This window comes from Aspergillus ochraceoroseus, assembly GCF_002846915.1.
Source record: "Aspergillus ochraceoroseus IBT 24754 chromosome Unknown P175scaffold_1, whole genome shotgun sequence".
NCBI lineage: Eukaryota > Fungi > Ascomycota > Eurotiomycetes > Eurotiales > Aspergillaceae > Aspergillus > Aspergillus ochraceoroseus.
The window spans coordinates 6223193-6238673 of NW_024468476.1; the positions used below are offsets into that span (position 1 = coordinate 6223193).

The 15481-nt window shown below is 34.7% G+C and overlaps 3 protein-coding genes across 3 annotated transcripts; 2 read left to right on the plus strand and 1 right to left on the minus strand.

Annotated features, from left to right (window-relative positions):
- Positions 1 to 254: 254 nt before the first annotated feature.
- On the minus strand, positions 255 to 1668 carry P175DRAFT_0469158 (alpha/beta fold hydrolase; the record flags this gene model as incomplete). The annotated part of the gene is made up of 3 exons (XM_040894991.1): positions 255 to 1070; positions 1128 to 1330; positions 1403 to 1668. 3 exons carry the CDS (start codon positions 1666 to 1668, stop codon positions 364 to 366), a joined length of 1176 nt encoding a protein of 391 aa, XP_040757057.1. The 3' UTR covers positions 255 to 363.
- Positions 1669 to 10767: 9099 nt separating this feature from the next.
- P175DRAFT_0521403 (nucleobase:cation symporter-2 family protein) lies at positions 10768 to 12657 on the plus strand (the record flags this gene model as incomplete). The annotated part of the gene is made up of 4 exons (XM_040899198.1): positions 10768 to 11186; positions 11237 to 11777; positions 11842 to 12473; positions 12534 to 12657. 4 exons carry the CDS (start codon positions 10768 to 10770, stop codon positions 12655 to 12657), a joined length of 1716 nt encoding a protein of 571 aa, XP_040757058.1.
- A 589-nt stretch (positions 12658 to 13246) lies between these two features.
- Positions 13247 to 15357, plus strand: P175DRAFT_0469162 (transcription factor domain-containing protein; the record flags this gene model as incomplete). The annotated part of the gene is made up of 5 exons (XM_040894992.1): positions 13247 to 13353; positions 13405 to 13902; positions 13969 to 14199; positions 14263 to 14552; positions 14612 to 15357. The coding sequence occupies 5 exons, from the start codon at positions 13247 to 13249 to the stop codon at positions 15208 to 15210; spliced, it is 1725 nt and encodes a 574-aa protein (XP_040757059.1). The 3' UTR covers positions 15211 to 15357.
- Between the last annotated feature and the right edge of the window lie 124 nt (positions 15358 to 15481).

Consider the following 15481-nt stretch of genomic DNA (forward strand, 5'->3'; position numbering starts at 1 on the left):
TAAGAATTTCATGTCTGGAACAACTTTTAGCTTACGCGGGCCCCAGCCTTCATTAAATCCCAAAGACGCCAAAGGAAAAAAAAAAGTTGACCCGTGAGCTGGTCTGCGTAAACTTTTTAAGGGGGATGGATTTTGTCTGTGGCTCCTCCAAGACTGGCTCTCTAGAACGCATCCAAATCCTCAGCTTCAAATCTTGGACTATTTAGCATGGTTTTATATTTTGTCAGAACCTGGTCTGGGATATAACAGTTTTTCTAACTCAGAGGTTGCTCAAATAGATTCTTTTAAATTATTCATTATTGTGAAGGCACGTACCCTTCCCAACTATCTCATCGTCGTGGCCCAGAGTAAGCACTCGAGGATTTAGGGCCCAGTCAAAGTCCCATGTAATCCTCCAGCGTGGATCATCACACTCTCTAGGGCCACAACAGATTGTACCAAACTGTTGTGGTCAGTCCCGGGAATTGTCCTGGTATCAAAATCCAGCACATCCTCAAATCCTGCGCCGTTCTCCGTCCCTTGCCAGCATTCCTCTACGTAGGTCTGGCCCAGCTTCCCGATCATAGAATCCGTCTCTCCAAAGTAGGCTCGTATGCGTAACCTCGCTCCTAGAGACAGTCCCTCCGAACGCCCTTTCCTTTCGCGATCGACGAATTCTTTCACAAACGTCCGATAATCTTGAGCCTTCCCCCACGACGCAGCGCCGCCTGGACCCTTGCGTAAGCACTGCAAGGCTTCACTATTTGCTCCAATTGTGTTCTCTGCAAACATGGATTTAAACACGAGATTGTCCAGCTCGGCCTGAACATCTCGAGAAATGCCATAGTCTCTCTCTATCCTCTGTCTATTCTTCTCGAGTTCAGAGTTCTCCTGGCCATCTCCATGGCCAGTACTCGATGAGACTGCAGTAGAGACAGTAGACGCAACAACCCCGCTAGATGCAAACACCGGGCCAGCCTTGAGAAGAAAAAACTTTGGAACTCGATTCCAGAGACTGAAGGCAGCTGTCGGTATATACTGAGCCATTTGCATCTGTGTTACGTGTGAATTGGAAGGGTCCACCCAAGGTGCTATCAAATATGAGTGATTGTTTTTCTAACCAAAGGATAGAAGGGGGGAATAGATACCCAGGAAGGCAACAAACGGTCGTTCCGGGTGAAGAATGTTGCGACAGTAGAATAAGGTATTCAGCAAGTACATCATTCCCGCACTGTGAGACACGAGGGCGACATGCTCGATTCCAAGGTGAGTCAAAATCTGCGGTACCAATTCCAACCAAACAGCGACTCGTTGGGAAAGGGGGACATCTGTAGAATGGCCCATACCAGGACTATGGATTGAATATTCTCATTAGAAGAAGCTCGCTGACCATAACAAGCATGGTAACCTGGAATTCACCTACCGGTCCACTACCAGCACTCGCACCCCCAGCTTTTCAGCAACCGTATGCATGAAAACACCGAGGAATCTAGACCCAAACATTCCTGGCATGAACAAAATTGTCGGGGGGGTTGGGTTTGTGGGGTTGGGCACAACCCCTACATCGGCATAGCTGACGGTGAGAGATTCCCGACTAGATGTAGCAGGTAGCGTGAAGCGGCAGTGAAAACGGGCATTAGAGATATAGGTAAGGGCAAAGTCATGAGGAGAGCAAGATTGATTAGACATTACTGCTGTGATTCACTCTATAAAGGTAAATTTTTATTCCTCAAACCCTGAATGCAAAGAATAGATCTTGCTCAAGTTATATTCATGCCTTTCTGCCCACCTAAACCGCTACCCGCTTTAGGTGCGCCATATATTCTTCGCAATCACACATTCTTCGCGATTTTTTAATATTTGAAGCTATATAATAATAATAATACTAGTAATTAAAATAAAAAAACTCTCTAGTTTCTTTAGTATATCTTATATTATTAATTTCTTTTTAAATTAACTCCTGTGAGTATAGAGGAGATAGAGAATTATATACTTTTTTTTTTTACTTTACTAATCTCCTCTATTTATATTTAGTATTCTTTGCCTTCCTATCTTTAATTAATTAAATAGTATTATGAATTCTTAGAACCCTATTACTAGATAGACTTTTAATCTAGTACTTAATATAAACCTAGTATTAAGACTCTTATATAGCCCTAATCTTTTAAATTACTTTCTAGATTATTTTTAGCTCCTTAAGCTTCTCTATCTAATATTAAAAGAGTTTTAATATATTTTATCTTACCTAATTAAATACTTTATCAAGTTCCTTTATAATCTTTGCCTAATTCTTTAAAAGAGCCTCTATTATTACTAGAGAATTATTTTTAATACTAGAAGATAGTAATAGTAGTAAAAATAAAGTTTAATAAAAATTAATTAATATATCTAGTATATCTATCTAATTTACTAGTTTTTTAATAATTTTAGTATTATTAACTAGCTAGATACTATATTTTTTAAAGGTATCTTGAATAATTTACTAGTAAAAGATCTAGTTATAGATTAGCTAAATAATCTTTAAGAACTCTACCTTTCTATATAACTTATCCCTTTATTAAAATAGCTTATTATTCTTAAGGTAAAAATTAATTTTATAAGTAAGAAAAGGTTTTTTATTAAGAGATTAATAGAAATATATTAAATAAGCTATAAAATTAAAGAGAATAATATTATTTTCCTTATAATATTATAGAAATTTAAGTATAAGGTATAAGCTATAGCTATTAAATATTAGATATTATTTCTTACCTTATTTAATATAATTAGGATACTTTATTTTAGTATTAAATTAATATAGCTAGGCAAGTATAAGCTTATTAATTATCTAATTATTTAAAGATATTACTATTATTATTTTAAGTAATAATTATTCTATATTATAATACTAGATCTCTATATAGTTACTTATTATTTTAAAAATAAAAAATAGGTCTATTACCTAACTATCTATAGTAATATATTTAATTATAGTAATATTTTTACCTTACTTATTGTCACAGTGTAGCCATGTACCTATCTGGTTAGATTCTGCCCTAACTATCTGCTTCTATTCCTGTATTTAAGCCATATTGCCCCTAATCCTGTTATAGCTCTTCGAGCTATGTCCTTATCCTAACCTGATCCCTACCTATTATACCTATATATAGATAGCCTGAATATATACCCTACTATTAGTTATACCTATTACTTACCTGCTCCTTATAATATTATATAGCTCCTACCCTAGGTATAATTATTACTAGCATGTTAAAATAACCTGAATTACCCCTAATTATAGACTTAGTTAAGAAATTTATAAGCTATATTATTAATAACCCTATTACTTAGATTATTTATCTTAGATCCTATAATAAATATATTAATTCCCTAAAAAAGAAGATTCATGCCCTTTAAAACTAAGCTAATAAAGCTAGCCTAGAGCTAGCCAAGAAAGAGGAAATAATATTATATTAGAAAAAAGAACTAAAAGTAATTTAATAAAAATTAATTAAGTTTAAGTATATATTTATTATATTATAAGTTATTATTATTTTTATTATACTTACTTTTACTATTATCCCTATCCTTATTAAATATACTCTCCTTACTAAAGCTATAGTAGCTAATATAATAAAAGTATTTATATTTATTTTTACTAGCCCTCTCCCTAATACCTATCTTAGTAAGAAACTCCTTAACTTATAAAAATTTAATAATACTTATTCTAACCTTTATTACTTTATATAATAGATCTATAGTAAAATAAATATTAACCTAGATTATTTCCTAGCTACTAAAGCCTAACTAACTTATATAATAGGATATCTAACTAAAAAGACTTATAAATTAATCTTACTTAAAATAAGACTTAATATTCTCTAGTTTCTAAACTATCCTAACCTATTTAACTATCTAGAAATAGTATTTAAAGACCCTAATTAAATTTAAAATACTTAAAACTATCTCTATAATTAAAAATAAAAAAACTTAGACTTTAGTACTTACTTTATAGAGTTCTATTATCTTATTCTAGAAGGAAAAATACTTAATAACTCTTTAATATCTTTCTTAACCTAAAATATTTTAATCAAATTCTAAAATATATTACTTTATAATCCTACTTTATTTTAAGATTTCTAAGAATATACTAATTATCTCTAGTTATTAAAAAATTACTACTACTAATACTAGCTATAAGTATCCTATTCTTACCTAATATCTAGTTCCTACTACCCTAGCCCAGTAATACTAAGGAATCTCCTTAATTCTATCCTATCTAGTTACCTAGTTACACCTCCCATGTCTAGAAAAGATTTAGATACTATAGACCTATCCTATACCTACTATATATTATACTTTCCTAGGGGAGAATAATATAAGTATAAGGAATATTTTTATTATAGAAATAAAATATATTATATAAAGAACTATCCCTTACTTAACTAATATCTTATATAAATCTAAAAGTAGATAAATATACTAGCATATTATTCTAGCCTAATTTTTACTATAGTATTACCTACTTTCTATACTATAATTTAGAATAACTATTTTATTATTTTAAAGAAACCTAACTAACTATACTCCCTTAATATCCTGCCTAACTTAAAAAATAGAGTCTGCCTAGCTATAATTACTACCTAGTACTAGAATACATGTAAAAACCCTTACTACTAGATATATTACTTTATTTATCCTATATTATTACTAAATTAACTAACTCCCCTAATCCCTATTATATGCGTGCTAACCTAATAATATAATAAGTATAACTATACTAAAAAAATTTAAAAATACTAACTTATACTATAACTAATTCTAGAGCTAAAAAAGTTAGCTTTATAGATTATTAATAAATAAAAATATATAAATTAAAGATTATTTTACTTCCCTATTTAATACCCCTATCTAGCTTCTATAATAAGAAAATAAAAGAAAATATAATAATATATTATATAGAGACTAATTTATTATTAAATAATTATTATAACTAGAAATCTATCTTCTATATTACCTATCTCTCCTACTACCTAATTATCCTAGAACTAGCCTAGCTTACTATATATAATCTAAAGATATATTTTTCTAATTAAATAGCTATATTTAATAGCTAATACTACTATAAATACTATAATATATTTTTTAAGCCTATAAAAGTAAGAGCTCTGATAAATATTTTTTAGAAGAATTAATTTAAGTAACTAAATTAATAAAAAGAATTACTAAAGTTAAAACCTCTTATATCTATAAAAATATACTAAATATTCCTAAGAGTACTAGCTATATATACTTGCTATCTAGTATAGAAACTATACTAGATCTTATTAAATAAAGTTAATAAAAAATTAAAATATAGAGATATTAGTCCTAAATTATTACTTATACTTTCCTTAAAATTATAAGATTTTTAAGATATATTTAATCCTTAAGAAATAAAGAAGTTATTATTATACTAATTATATAATTATAATATTAAGATTTAAGAAGAAAAATAGCCTCTATTTAATAAATTATACTTAATATTACAAGTATAATTAATTACTCTAAAGGAATAGCTAGAAAAGAATTTAAAAAAAGGTTTTATATATTCTAGCTTATCTCTAGTTATTTTTTTTATTCTATTTATTAATAAATCTAGAGGTAGCCTCTACCTATATATAGATTATTAAGGACTAAATACTATATTAGTTAAGAATTATTACTTATTACCCCTAACTAAAGAAACCCTAAATAACTTATAGAAAATATAGTACTTCTTTAAGATTAATCTAATAGCTATCTTTAATAATATCTATATTAAGAAAGGATTAGAATACTTAATTACTTTTTAAACTTATTTTAGATTATATAAATCCTTAATTATACTATTTAGCCTAACTAGTACCCTAGCTATCTTCTAATATTTTATAAATAATATCTTATAATAGTATATAAATATATTCTATAATATATTCTTAGATAATATTCTAATTTATAGCTATATAAAAAAAAAATATACTAAATACTTAAAATAAATATTATAAATCCTAAGAAATAATAACCTATATATAAAAATATTTAAATATAAATTTTACTAGCTAGAAATTAAGTTTCTAAATATTATTATTAGAAGAGAAGGTACTTATATAGATTTTAAGAAAATTAAGACTATAATAAATTAAAAGCTATTTAAAATAATTACTAATATTAAGAATTTTATAAGATTTACTAGATTCTACTAATACTTTATTAAAGAATTCTTATAGATTCTTATACCTATTACTACCTTAAAAAAGAAAAAAATCCTATTCTTATAAACTTTAATCTATTAGACTGCTTTTAAAATACTAAAAGTAGAATTTATTAAGGAACTAATATTAAGGTTCTTTAATTAGAATTAACTAGTTATTTTAGAAATTAATACTTTAAATTTTATATCTACTAGAGTATTATTATAATATAATAATAATAGAATTCTATACCTAGTAGGATTCTATTTAAAGAAAATAATTCTAACTAAGTATAATTATAAAATATATAATAAGAAGTTACTAGTAATTATTTATTATCTAAAAGAATAAATCCTAGAACTAGAAAGATACTAGTATCTAATTAAGATTATAACTAATTATAAAAACCTAGAGTATTTTATAATAATTAAAATATTAAATTAATAATAAGCCTAATAATCTAAATTTCTATCCTACTTTAACTTTATAATTAACTATTACCCGGGCAAGTATAGAATAAAATTAAATAATTTAATTAAAAGATTACAAGATCTTTCTAAGGAAGGGAATAAATATTTACTATACTAGAATTAAATAATATTAAAAAAAGAAAATTTAGTAAGCTTCCTACTTAAATATTTAGAAAAGTTATAAAGCTAGTAAATACTATAATTAATCTAGCTCCAAGCTACTACTAGAAGGAAGTTAGTATATTTTTAGCTACTTAAATTTAAAAAAAAAGAGACTATCTAGCTCCCTAAATAATTAAGAGAGTACCTAGATAGGGATTATAAATAAGATCTAGCCCCTAATAATATTTTAGAAAGCCTGGAAAAGAGCTATAATTATTATTTATTAATTATATTATCTAAGTATACTTACTATTCTAGACTCTTATTTTACTATAACTAACTATATATCCTTAATATAGAAAAATTAAAGATAGAATTAATATATAAATATTATAAGAATATAGTTATTAATTATTAAAGTAAATTAAAGATTTATAAATTATTATTATAATTATATTACTAGCCTAAAATACTATAATTTATAGAGTAATAAATTTATAATTACTATATTTATAAATAATTTATATCTTATTAAAATAAATATTAAGAAATACTTTATTTCTTACTTATATTTAAGAGTTCCTAAAAAGATATATTTATTAATTTTATTATATATTTATTCTAAAGCTTAGGCTTTAATACTATTATAGTAGTAATTAATTAATTAATAAAGTTTTAATATTATATTCCCTATAATAATATCTATAATACTAAGGAAGCTACCTGCCTATTTTAAGATTATATTTAGAGATTTTATAGATTTTTTAAGTTTATTATATCTAACTAAAAATCCTAGTTTATATTAGTATTCTAGATATACTTAAATTATACTTTAAAAATAAGATTATTCTTATTTATTATTTACTACTCTAAAACTAATAAGTAAACTAAATATATAAATACTATTTTAGAATAATATTTATAAATTTATATTAATTATTTATAAAATAATTAGGCTAAATAGCTACTTATAGTAGAATTTACTATTAATAATATTAATTCTAAGACTACTAGATACTCCTTATTCTTTACTTTATATAGTTTTAATCTCTATATAAGATTTAAGCCTATCTTACCTAATTATTATTTATAAACTTATAATACTTACTAATTTACTCTAACTATAAAATAAATATAGGAATATTACTATACTACTATAGTTATTACTTAAGCCTGCTATAAATACTATACTAACTAGAAATACTACCTTACTAGATACTATATTAAGGGCTAATTAGTTTAATTAAATATTAAGAATATTATAATTCTATACCCCTAAAAAAAATTAGACTAGAAAAATCTAGGCCCCTTCTTTATTAAAAGAGTTATTAATCCTTATACCTATAAACTAGACCTACCTAAGAATATAAAAATATATCTAGTATTTTATATTAAATTATTATACCTGACTACTAAAAACTTACTACCTAGATAAGAGGAAACTAAACCCCTATATATTAAAGTTAATAATATCAAGAAATAAGAGGTTAAGAAAGTAATTAACTCTTACTAGAATTATTATAGCTAAGATAGCTATCTATATTTAAAGTATATTATTAAGTAAATTAGATACTTTATTATTACTAAAATTCCTGCTAGCTACTTAGAGAATACTATTAAATATATTACTACTTATTATTATTACTATCCTAAAAAGCCTGGACCCTAGGAATACTTTACTAGAGCTTAATTTAAGAAAGGGGATACTATTATAATATAGCTATATACCTATCTAATTAGATTCTACCCTAACTATCTACCTCTACTCCTATATTTAAGCCATATTACCCCTAATCCTGTTATAACTCTTCAAGTTATATCCTCATCCTAACCTAACCCCTACCTGTTATACCTGTACGCAGATAGCCTGAATATACACCCTGCTGTTAGCTACACCTACTGCCCGCCTGCTCCCCGTGACACTTATTTTCTATAAGATTAGGATATTTAAGACCCTTAAAAACCTTCTTATTATAATCTTTACCTAGTTAGAAACTATATTTATTAAAGTTATAAATAAGGTAAGCCAGGACCCTGCAAAGAAGTAATTTTAAAAGATTATACTAGTATTAAAGTAAGCTAGTATTCTCTACTTATATTTATCTTAATTCCTTAATTTTTTACTTTATTAGAGTAAGTCCTAGATCTACTAGTATATATAATTTAAATTAATATAATTATATCTTATTAACTTACTTATCTAATCCTATGTAAGTAAGTATCTAATTTACTTATACTATAATAATTATAGAAATTAGTAAGATATTCTATTTCTATATTTATATAATCTAGTTAATTAAGGCCTTCTTTTAATATAGCTATAAAAAATTCTTATTTATTATTATTAGTATTACTAGTATCTTTAGTTTTTTAAGGTATATTTAGAGTATAGAGTTAAGTATATTAAATTCTTGTATAATCTTTGTAATATTTAGTTTTTTTTACTTTTAAACTATAGTAATAGCTTCAAGCAAGCAAGATTTATTAAAATCTAGAGATTTAGGCATGTTATATTATAATAATAATAAAAATAAGTTAAAATATTAAAAATCACGAAGAATATGTAATCGCGAAGAATGTGTGGCACACCTAAAGCAGGTAGCGGTTTAGGTGGGCAGAAAGGCATGGATAAACATCACAAAAGGTATGCAAAGTGGGTCGACTCTAAACAGTGGCGCAGCAGATTGCACCACGCATAAATCAACATCAAGGGTATAACATAATGCTGCCTACGGAGTAGTTTTATAGATTTTTTTTAGTTTCAAGGCAATCAATTAACCATAGGTAAAAACGTGGGAGCCTAGCGGGTTGGGCCCGAGGAAACTCTATATAGTTGGTTGTGTTTGGTGTACGGAGTACTTGATTTGTACTTGGAATTTGAATTATTTTAAGCTATCATGAATATTAAAACATCAACCAAGGCAGGAATTACTTATAGACTGGCAGATTTCTGAATAAACACCCGGCTTTCTGCGGCACCCATTTTGTTGCCTTAGGCTATACTCGGAATAAACTAATGGCGGCTCCGGGTTCACATGACTCGACTGACTCAGCAGTGTTATTGATGACTCATTAGTTTCACGTGCTGTCGGAGCCCGCCGACTACAAGAAAGAAGCCCTGATAAGCTCGAGTCAAGCCATAGAAAAGAAGGCAAAGATAAGCCGTTATAATGACCACGAGCAATTATTCCAGTTATCTGATGGACCTGAAGAATTTGGTTCCTGGTTTTGAAGTGACAACTCTGTCTTTGGCCAATTCCGTCCTTCCGTTTGTCGGAGGCTTCTTTCTCCCACTCGCACTGGATCCTGGGGAAATACCCGACGGGGGCCACCGTTGCTGTTCATGGTGGATGCTGTATTTGAAGGAGACTTTTGTATTTTTATCGTCCTGCCAGAAAAGCTGGGCAAGATAGTGGCGCAGATAGAGCAGCCCACCCTCTTGGATTCTGTATACCCCCTCCTGCTATATACCTACTATCATCCAGGCAATCCCCGCAAGCACGCGTCTCGTACATGGAACTTCTTGATTCATCACCCAACAGGCGAGGTCCGTATAGTATTCCTTATCTCTGAGCTTAGAAATCCCGAAAGTTGACCAACTAGTTAGCTCAGCCCATCCCTGGGCTTTACTCAGTGCCGTAGTCCATCACTGGCTGCCTGGCTAAACCAAGTCAATCGGGTGTCTGAGCTTCCTATTTTCGTCAAGACATATCTTCTTTACTTTAATTAGCGTCGGTTGTCTTATCAGGGCAGATGTGATAGCAAAGCTCCCTGTAGGTTATTCGATCGTCCTTATCCAATGACCAACAACAATTGTCATGCTGGATGTACTTAAAACCCTTGTAACGACCACTATCCATGCCCCGTATATTTAGAGAGTATCCCTGGTATAATTCTATCAATTCATTCGTGGCTTGGACGTTAGGGTGAAAGAGAGAGAGAGAGAAAAAAAAAAAAAAAAAAAGGAATAACGATTTGCCAATTCAAGGTTATTGCGAAACAAACCTTTGGTGCCCAAGGAAAGGATGGATACTTCCATCCACTCATTAGATGGTCCCGATACTATCGTTCCTGGTTCCAATCCTAAGAAGACGGTAGGCCAGCGTGTACAAGGCTTTGTAAAGAAACTCACCACCAAGGACGGTCTCATCGGCGACTATGACTACCGTTTTCTTTTCCGCCCCGAACTTCCGTTCATGAAAAGAGACACTCGCCCAGCCCCATTTTTCGGATTGAATGAGAAGATCCCCGTACTTCTTGCTTTCATCTTGGGCCTGCAACATGCATTGGCAATGCTGGCGGGCATTGTCACCCCTCCTGTTATTATGTCGAGCTCCTTGAACCTACCGTCCGATCTTCAACAATACCTGGTTTCGACCTCCTTGATCGTCTGTGGAATATTGTCAATGGTACAAATCACACGCTTTCATATCTACAAGACGCCGTGAGTGAACCTACCCAGTTGATAGTATAACGGGCATTGATGTGATCTAGGTTCTTTATCGGAAGTGGAGTCCTCTCTGTTATGGGGGTTTCCTTCGCGATTATCTCCGTCGCCTCCGGGGCTTTCAGCCAGATGTATGCCAACGGATTCTGCCCGGTTGACAAGGACGGTACTAAACTCCCTTGCCCCGAAGCATACGGTGCGTTACTGGGTACCTCGGCGTGCTGCGCTTTAGTCGAAGTCCTCCTCTCCTTCGTCCCTCCTAAGACGATGCAGAAGATTTTCCCGCCCATCGTGACGGGCCCCACCGTCATGCTCATTGGAATCAGCTTGATCAGCAGTGGCTTCGAGGGTTGGGCTGGAGGGTCCGGTTGCACGACTGGATTGTGCCCTTCTGATACAGCTCCGCGAGCCATGCCTTGGGGAAGCGCGGAATTTATCGGGCTAGGATTCCTGGTGTTTGTGACCATTTTGATCTGCGAGAGATTCGGGGCTCCTATCATGAAATCCTGCTCCGTCGTGATCGGTTTGTTAGTTGGTTGTATCGTTGCTGCTGCCTGTGGATATTTTGACCGGTCCGGAATTGATGCCGTATGTCCATTTCCTCCCAAACCCTATACTTGTAGGGGGGTCTTCGTGAACTGACACATTTTAGGCCCCTGTCGCGTCCTTCATCTGGGTCAAGACATTCCCACTCACGGTGTACGGACCAATGGTCCTCCCTCTTCTCGCTGTTTTCATCATCTGCGCCTGTGAATGTATTGGAGATGTGACAGCAACCTGCGATGTCTCTCGTCTAGAAGTTGAAGGCGAAATTTTCGAGTCCCGTATCCAGGGCGCTGTGCTTGCGGACGGATTGAACTCCATTCTTGCCGCTCTTGCGACCATGACTCCTATGACTACCTTTGCCCAGAATAATGGAGTCATTGCCCTCACACGATGTGCCAACCGGACAGCGGGGTACTGCTGCTGTTTACTCCTCATTGTTGCGGGGATCTTCGCCAAATTCGCAGCAGCGATTGTTGCCATCCCGAACCCGGTCATGGGTGGTATGACGACCTTCCTGTTCGCTTCTGTGGCTATCAGCGGTCAGGCCATTGTTTCCAAGGCGCCTTTCAACCGTCGCAATCGGTTTATCTTGACAGCTTCCATGGCCCTCGGGTACGGTGCAACTCTGGTCCCCACCTGGTTCTCCAACGTTTTCGGGTCCACTGGTAACAAAAATCTGGAGGGCTTTGAGAACGCAATTGAGCTGGTCCTCGAGACTGGGTTTGCCGTTACTGCTTTGTGAGCTCCTCTGCATTCTCGATGGGAAACCCTTGACTTTCAGGCTAACTTGATTTACAGTGTTGCTATGCTTCTTAACTTGATCATGCCGCCTGAAATCGAAGATATTAGCGCCGTGAGGCAGGTTCCTTCTCCGACGACTGAGAGGGATGATGAACCCGATTATCAAAGCAAACAGGCTTAATGATAAACGAATAATGCCTTATTTCACTTCACTATGACTAGCGCAAGAGCTGTAATGCAATGTACATATCTCTACTTAATGATACCACTGTAAGATAAGAAACGTCTGCCATGACATAATATATGCTAGAGGCTAGTTCAGTTGATTCCTTGGACATGCCACAGGCATTTTTATAAGGGTTTAATGCGGTATAGTATAGGTACAGGTCAGGTACAAGGCACAGCTTGACAGCTAGATAGTATCAATATGAATCTAAATCTAAAAATGGAATAAACAGTAGTTCCAGACCGAGTCTAGTTCAGTGCAGGTGGACAGTGCAGTTTAAGGATATTTAGTATGGGACAATTGGATACTAAAGATTCTCGCAAGTAGAGAGGACATCCATTGTGTTAGGATCCCATTAATCCCCTAATAACTCCGTATTATTTCTGTCTTGTCGTGTGGGTCAGTGAGTCATCATCGTATCCGGGATTCATCCAACTCCGTCCGATCTCCCGGTTTTATCTGACTCCGTGTCTATATAAAGCCGAGTCCGCTCTCCCAAACCCCGAATCCCGCATCGGAACATGACCTGGAAATACGGAGGACAATGGAAGGTAACCTTTGGGCATCCGCGCCATATGGGCGTTCGTGTGCCAGCTGTGCCAAGTCCAAATGTAAGTGTTTACTTTCAGAGACGAGTGGAAGTTGTTCAAGGTGTGTACCCAGGTTATATAGCGTTTATACTCTAGGCATTGACGGCGGAAGGTGTTTACGACTGGGCAAAGAATGCCAACCTGCTAGTCGGGTTCGAAAGTCTATTTCTGGACGTACTTCGGTGGCTGCAAAGACCGCACAGTTGGAGCGACGGCTAGATGGACTAGTCACCCTTCTGCGAGCCACTGAGCCTACATCTACATCCAATGCCATCTTGTCTGATCCGGAGCCCAGTAGTCTCCCCAGCCATGGAGAGTCTCTCCCAGCCCCGACCGATGGTACAGCAGCCGACGAAGAGATTCTGAGTGAATTTCGGCTGGAACAGCTGCCATTCCTGCCCATTGTGCATATCCCAGCTACTGCAACTGCCACCCAGATGCGACAGGAATCCCCATTCCTCTGGCGTTGCATATCCACCCTAAATCAGAAGAATACCTCCCAGCAAACCACGCTACATACAGAAATCAAAGAAGTAATCGCGAAGGCATTGCTAGTTGATTGTGACAGGAGTCTTGATCTTCTGCAGGCCATTTTGGTCTTCCTAGGGTGGTATGGCGTCTCCCAGGCTATGTGCTTGACTATGCACTTTGCGATTGGCTTGCTCACTGCCAGTAGGATCAGCTTTCAATGTCAACCCCGTAAGGGAACATTAGGGCCATATATGCAAATGGCAATCAGTCTGGTGTTTGATCTTGGGCTAAACAAGCCAACCTCACAAAACCCTAACAACATGGCGCCATCGCAATGCTTCAAGGCCGGTCACAACTATATTAAGTCTTGGTTGTCACGGGTTCGGACCATGAACGAACGAAGAGCGGTGCTCGGTTGTTTTCTTGTTAGCTCATCGTATGCGCGGCCTTCATTTACCTACCAACCTGTACAATGCTCATAACATACGTGATTTTGCAGAATCTCCCATTTCCTAGGCAGGGCTGAGTCCCTGCGATGGACGCCGCACATGAAGGAATGCCTCGATATCCTGGCTGACAGCAAAGAAACGCCAAACGATGCCCTCTTGGTGTACATGACTCGGGCTTGTTTAATTGCCGATAACATAATGCGTGGACTTGGCCACGACTGCGACATCCTGGCAGACGATAATGCACTTTCTCGAGCGCCCGTAAGATTCTACATCAAGGCGTTCCAGTCACAATTTATCGACCTCAGGGACCAAATGCCGCCAGATTTATGCCAGAATAGTAGGCCAAGTGAATCCCGGGCATTTTTGAATTACCTTTCACTAACATAAGGCGTCTAGAAGCTTTACAGTTGCATCTATATTATGCTGAAGCAATGCTTTACGAGACCTGTCTGTCGAAACCCACTGGGGTAGACGGTGATATAGATTTTACCCGGCTAGATGACTTGTATGCATGTCTGTACGCATTAAAGAAGTGGTTTCAGTTGATTTTCGATTTCCCTATAAAGGCATGGCTATGTCTTCCGTCTACGATTATTCTCCCCGTAGCCCACTGTTTGGTCACCCTCTTCCGTCTCACCACGTTTGAGTATCCAGGTTGGGATGGAGCCACGGTTCGCCAATCGCTTGATGTTTTGTCCGTCACACAGCAAGTAGCGGACAAGTTCACCGAGGCAGCCGAGCAGGTAGGCCACCAGAACCAGGATACTCTCGGCGCGTCGTTTTGTAGGGGCGCGAAAATCACACTCACCTTACGAGCTAGGTGGGCATCAAGGCTTCTGGATATGCAGCCAGCTTCTCTCGACAGCGTGGACAGTGTGAAATCGCCGCCGCCGCCGCCGCCGCCTCCTGCTGAATTTGACCAACAATTTTTCGATGCCTGGCTCTCATTGCCAGACATGGCCTTGTTAACAGATTCTCTAATGATGGGCGGATAACGATGGCACAATACATACCTCTTTGACCGCAACGCCTAGTTAGAGCCTATTATAGATCACTAATGCTGTTTAGCCATCAAAAACATGTCATAACTCTCCGCAGGGACTCTATTTTTACTATTTACACGTGGCTTCTTGGTAATGCACACCTCCAGGATAAAAAGCGACCTCTTAGCCTGTACCTGTATGTTCCATGCTCTCCAAATAACGACACGTAGCTCTCCCATGCATATCATTTACATAGACCGAGGATTATGCAGCCTATGGGCTT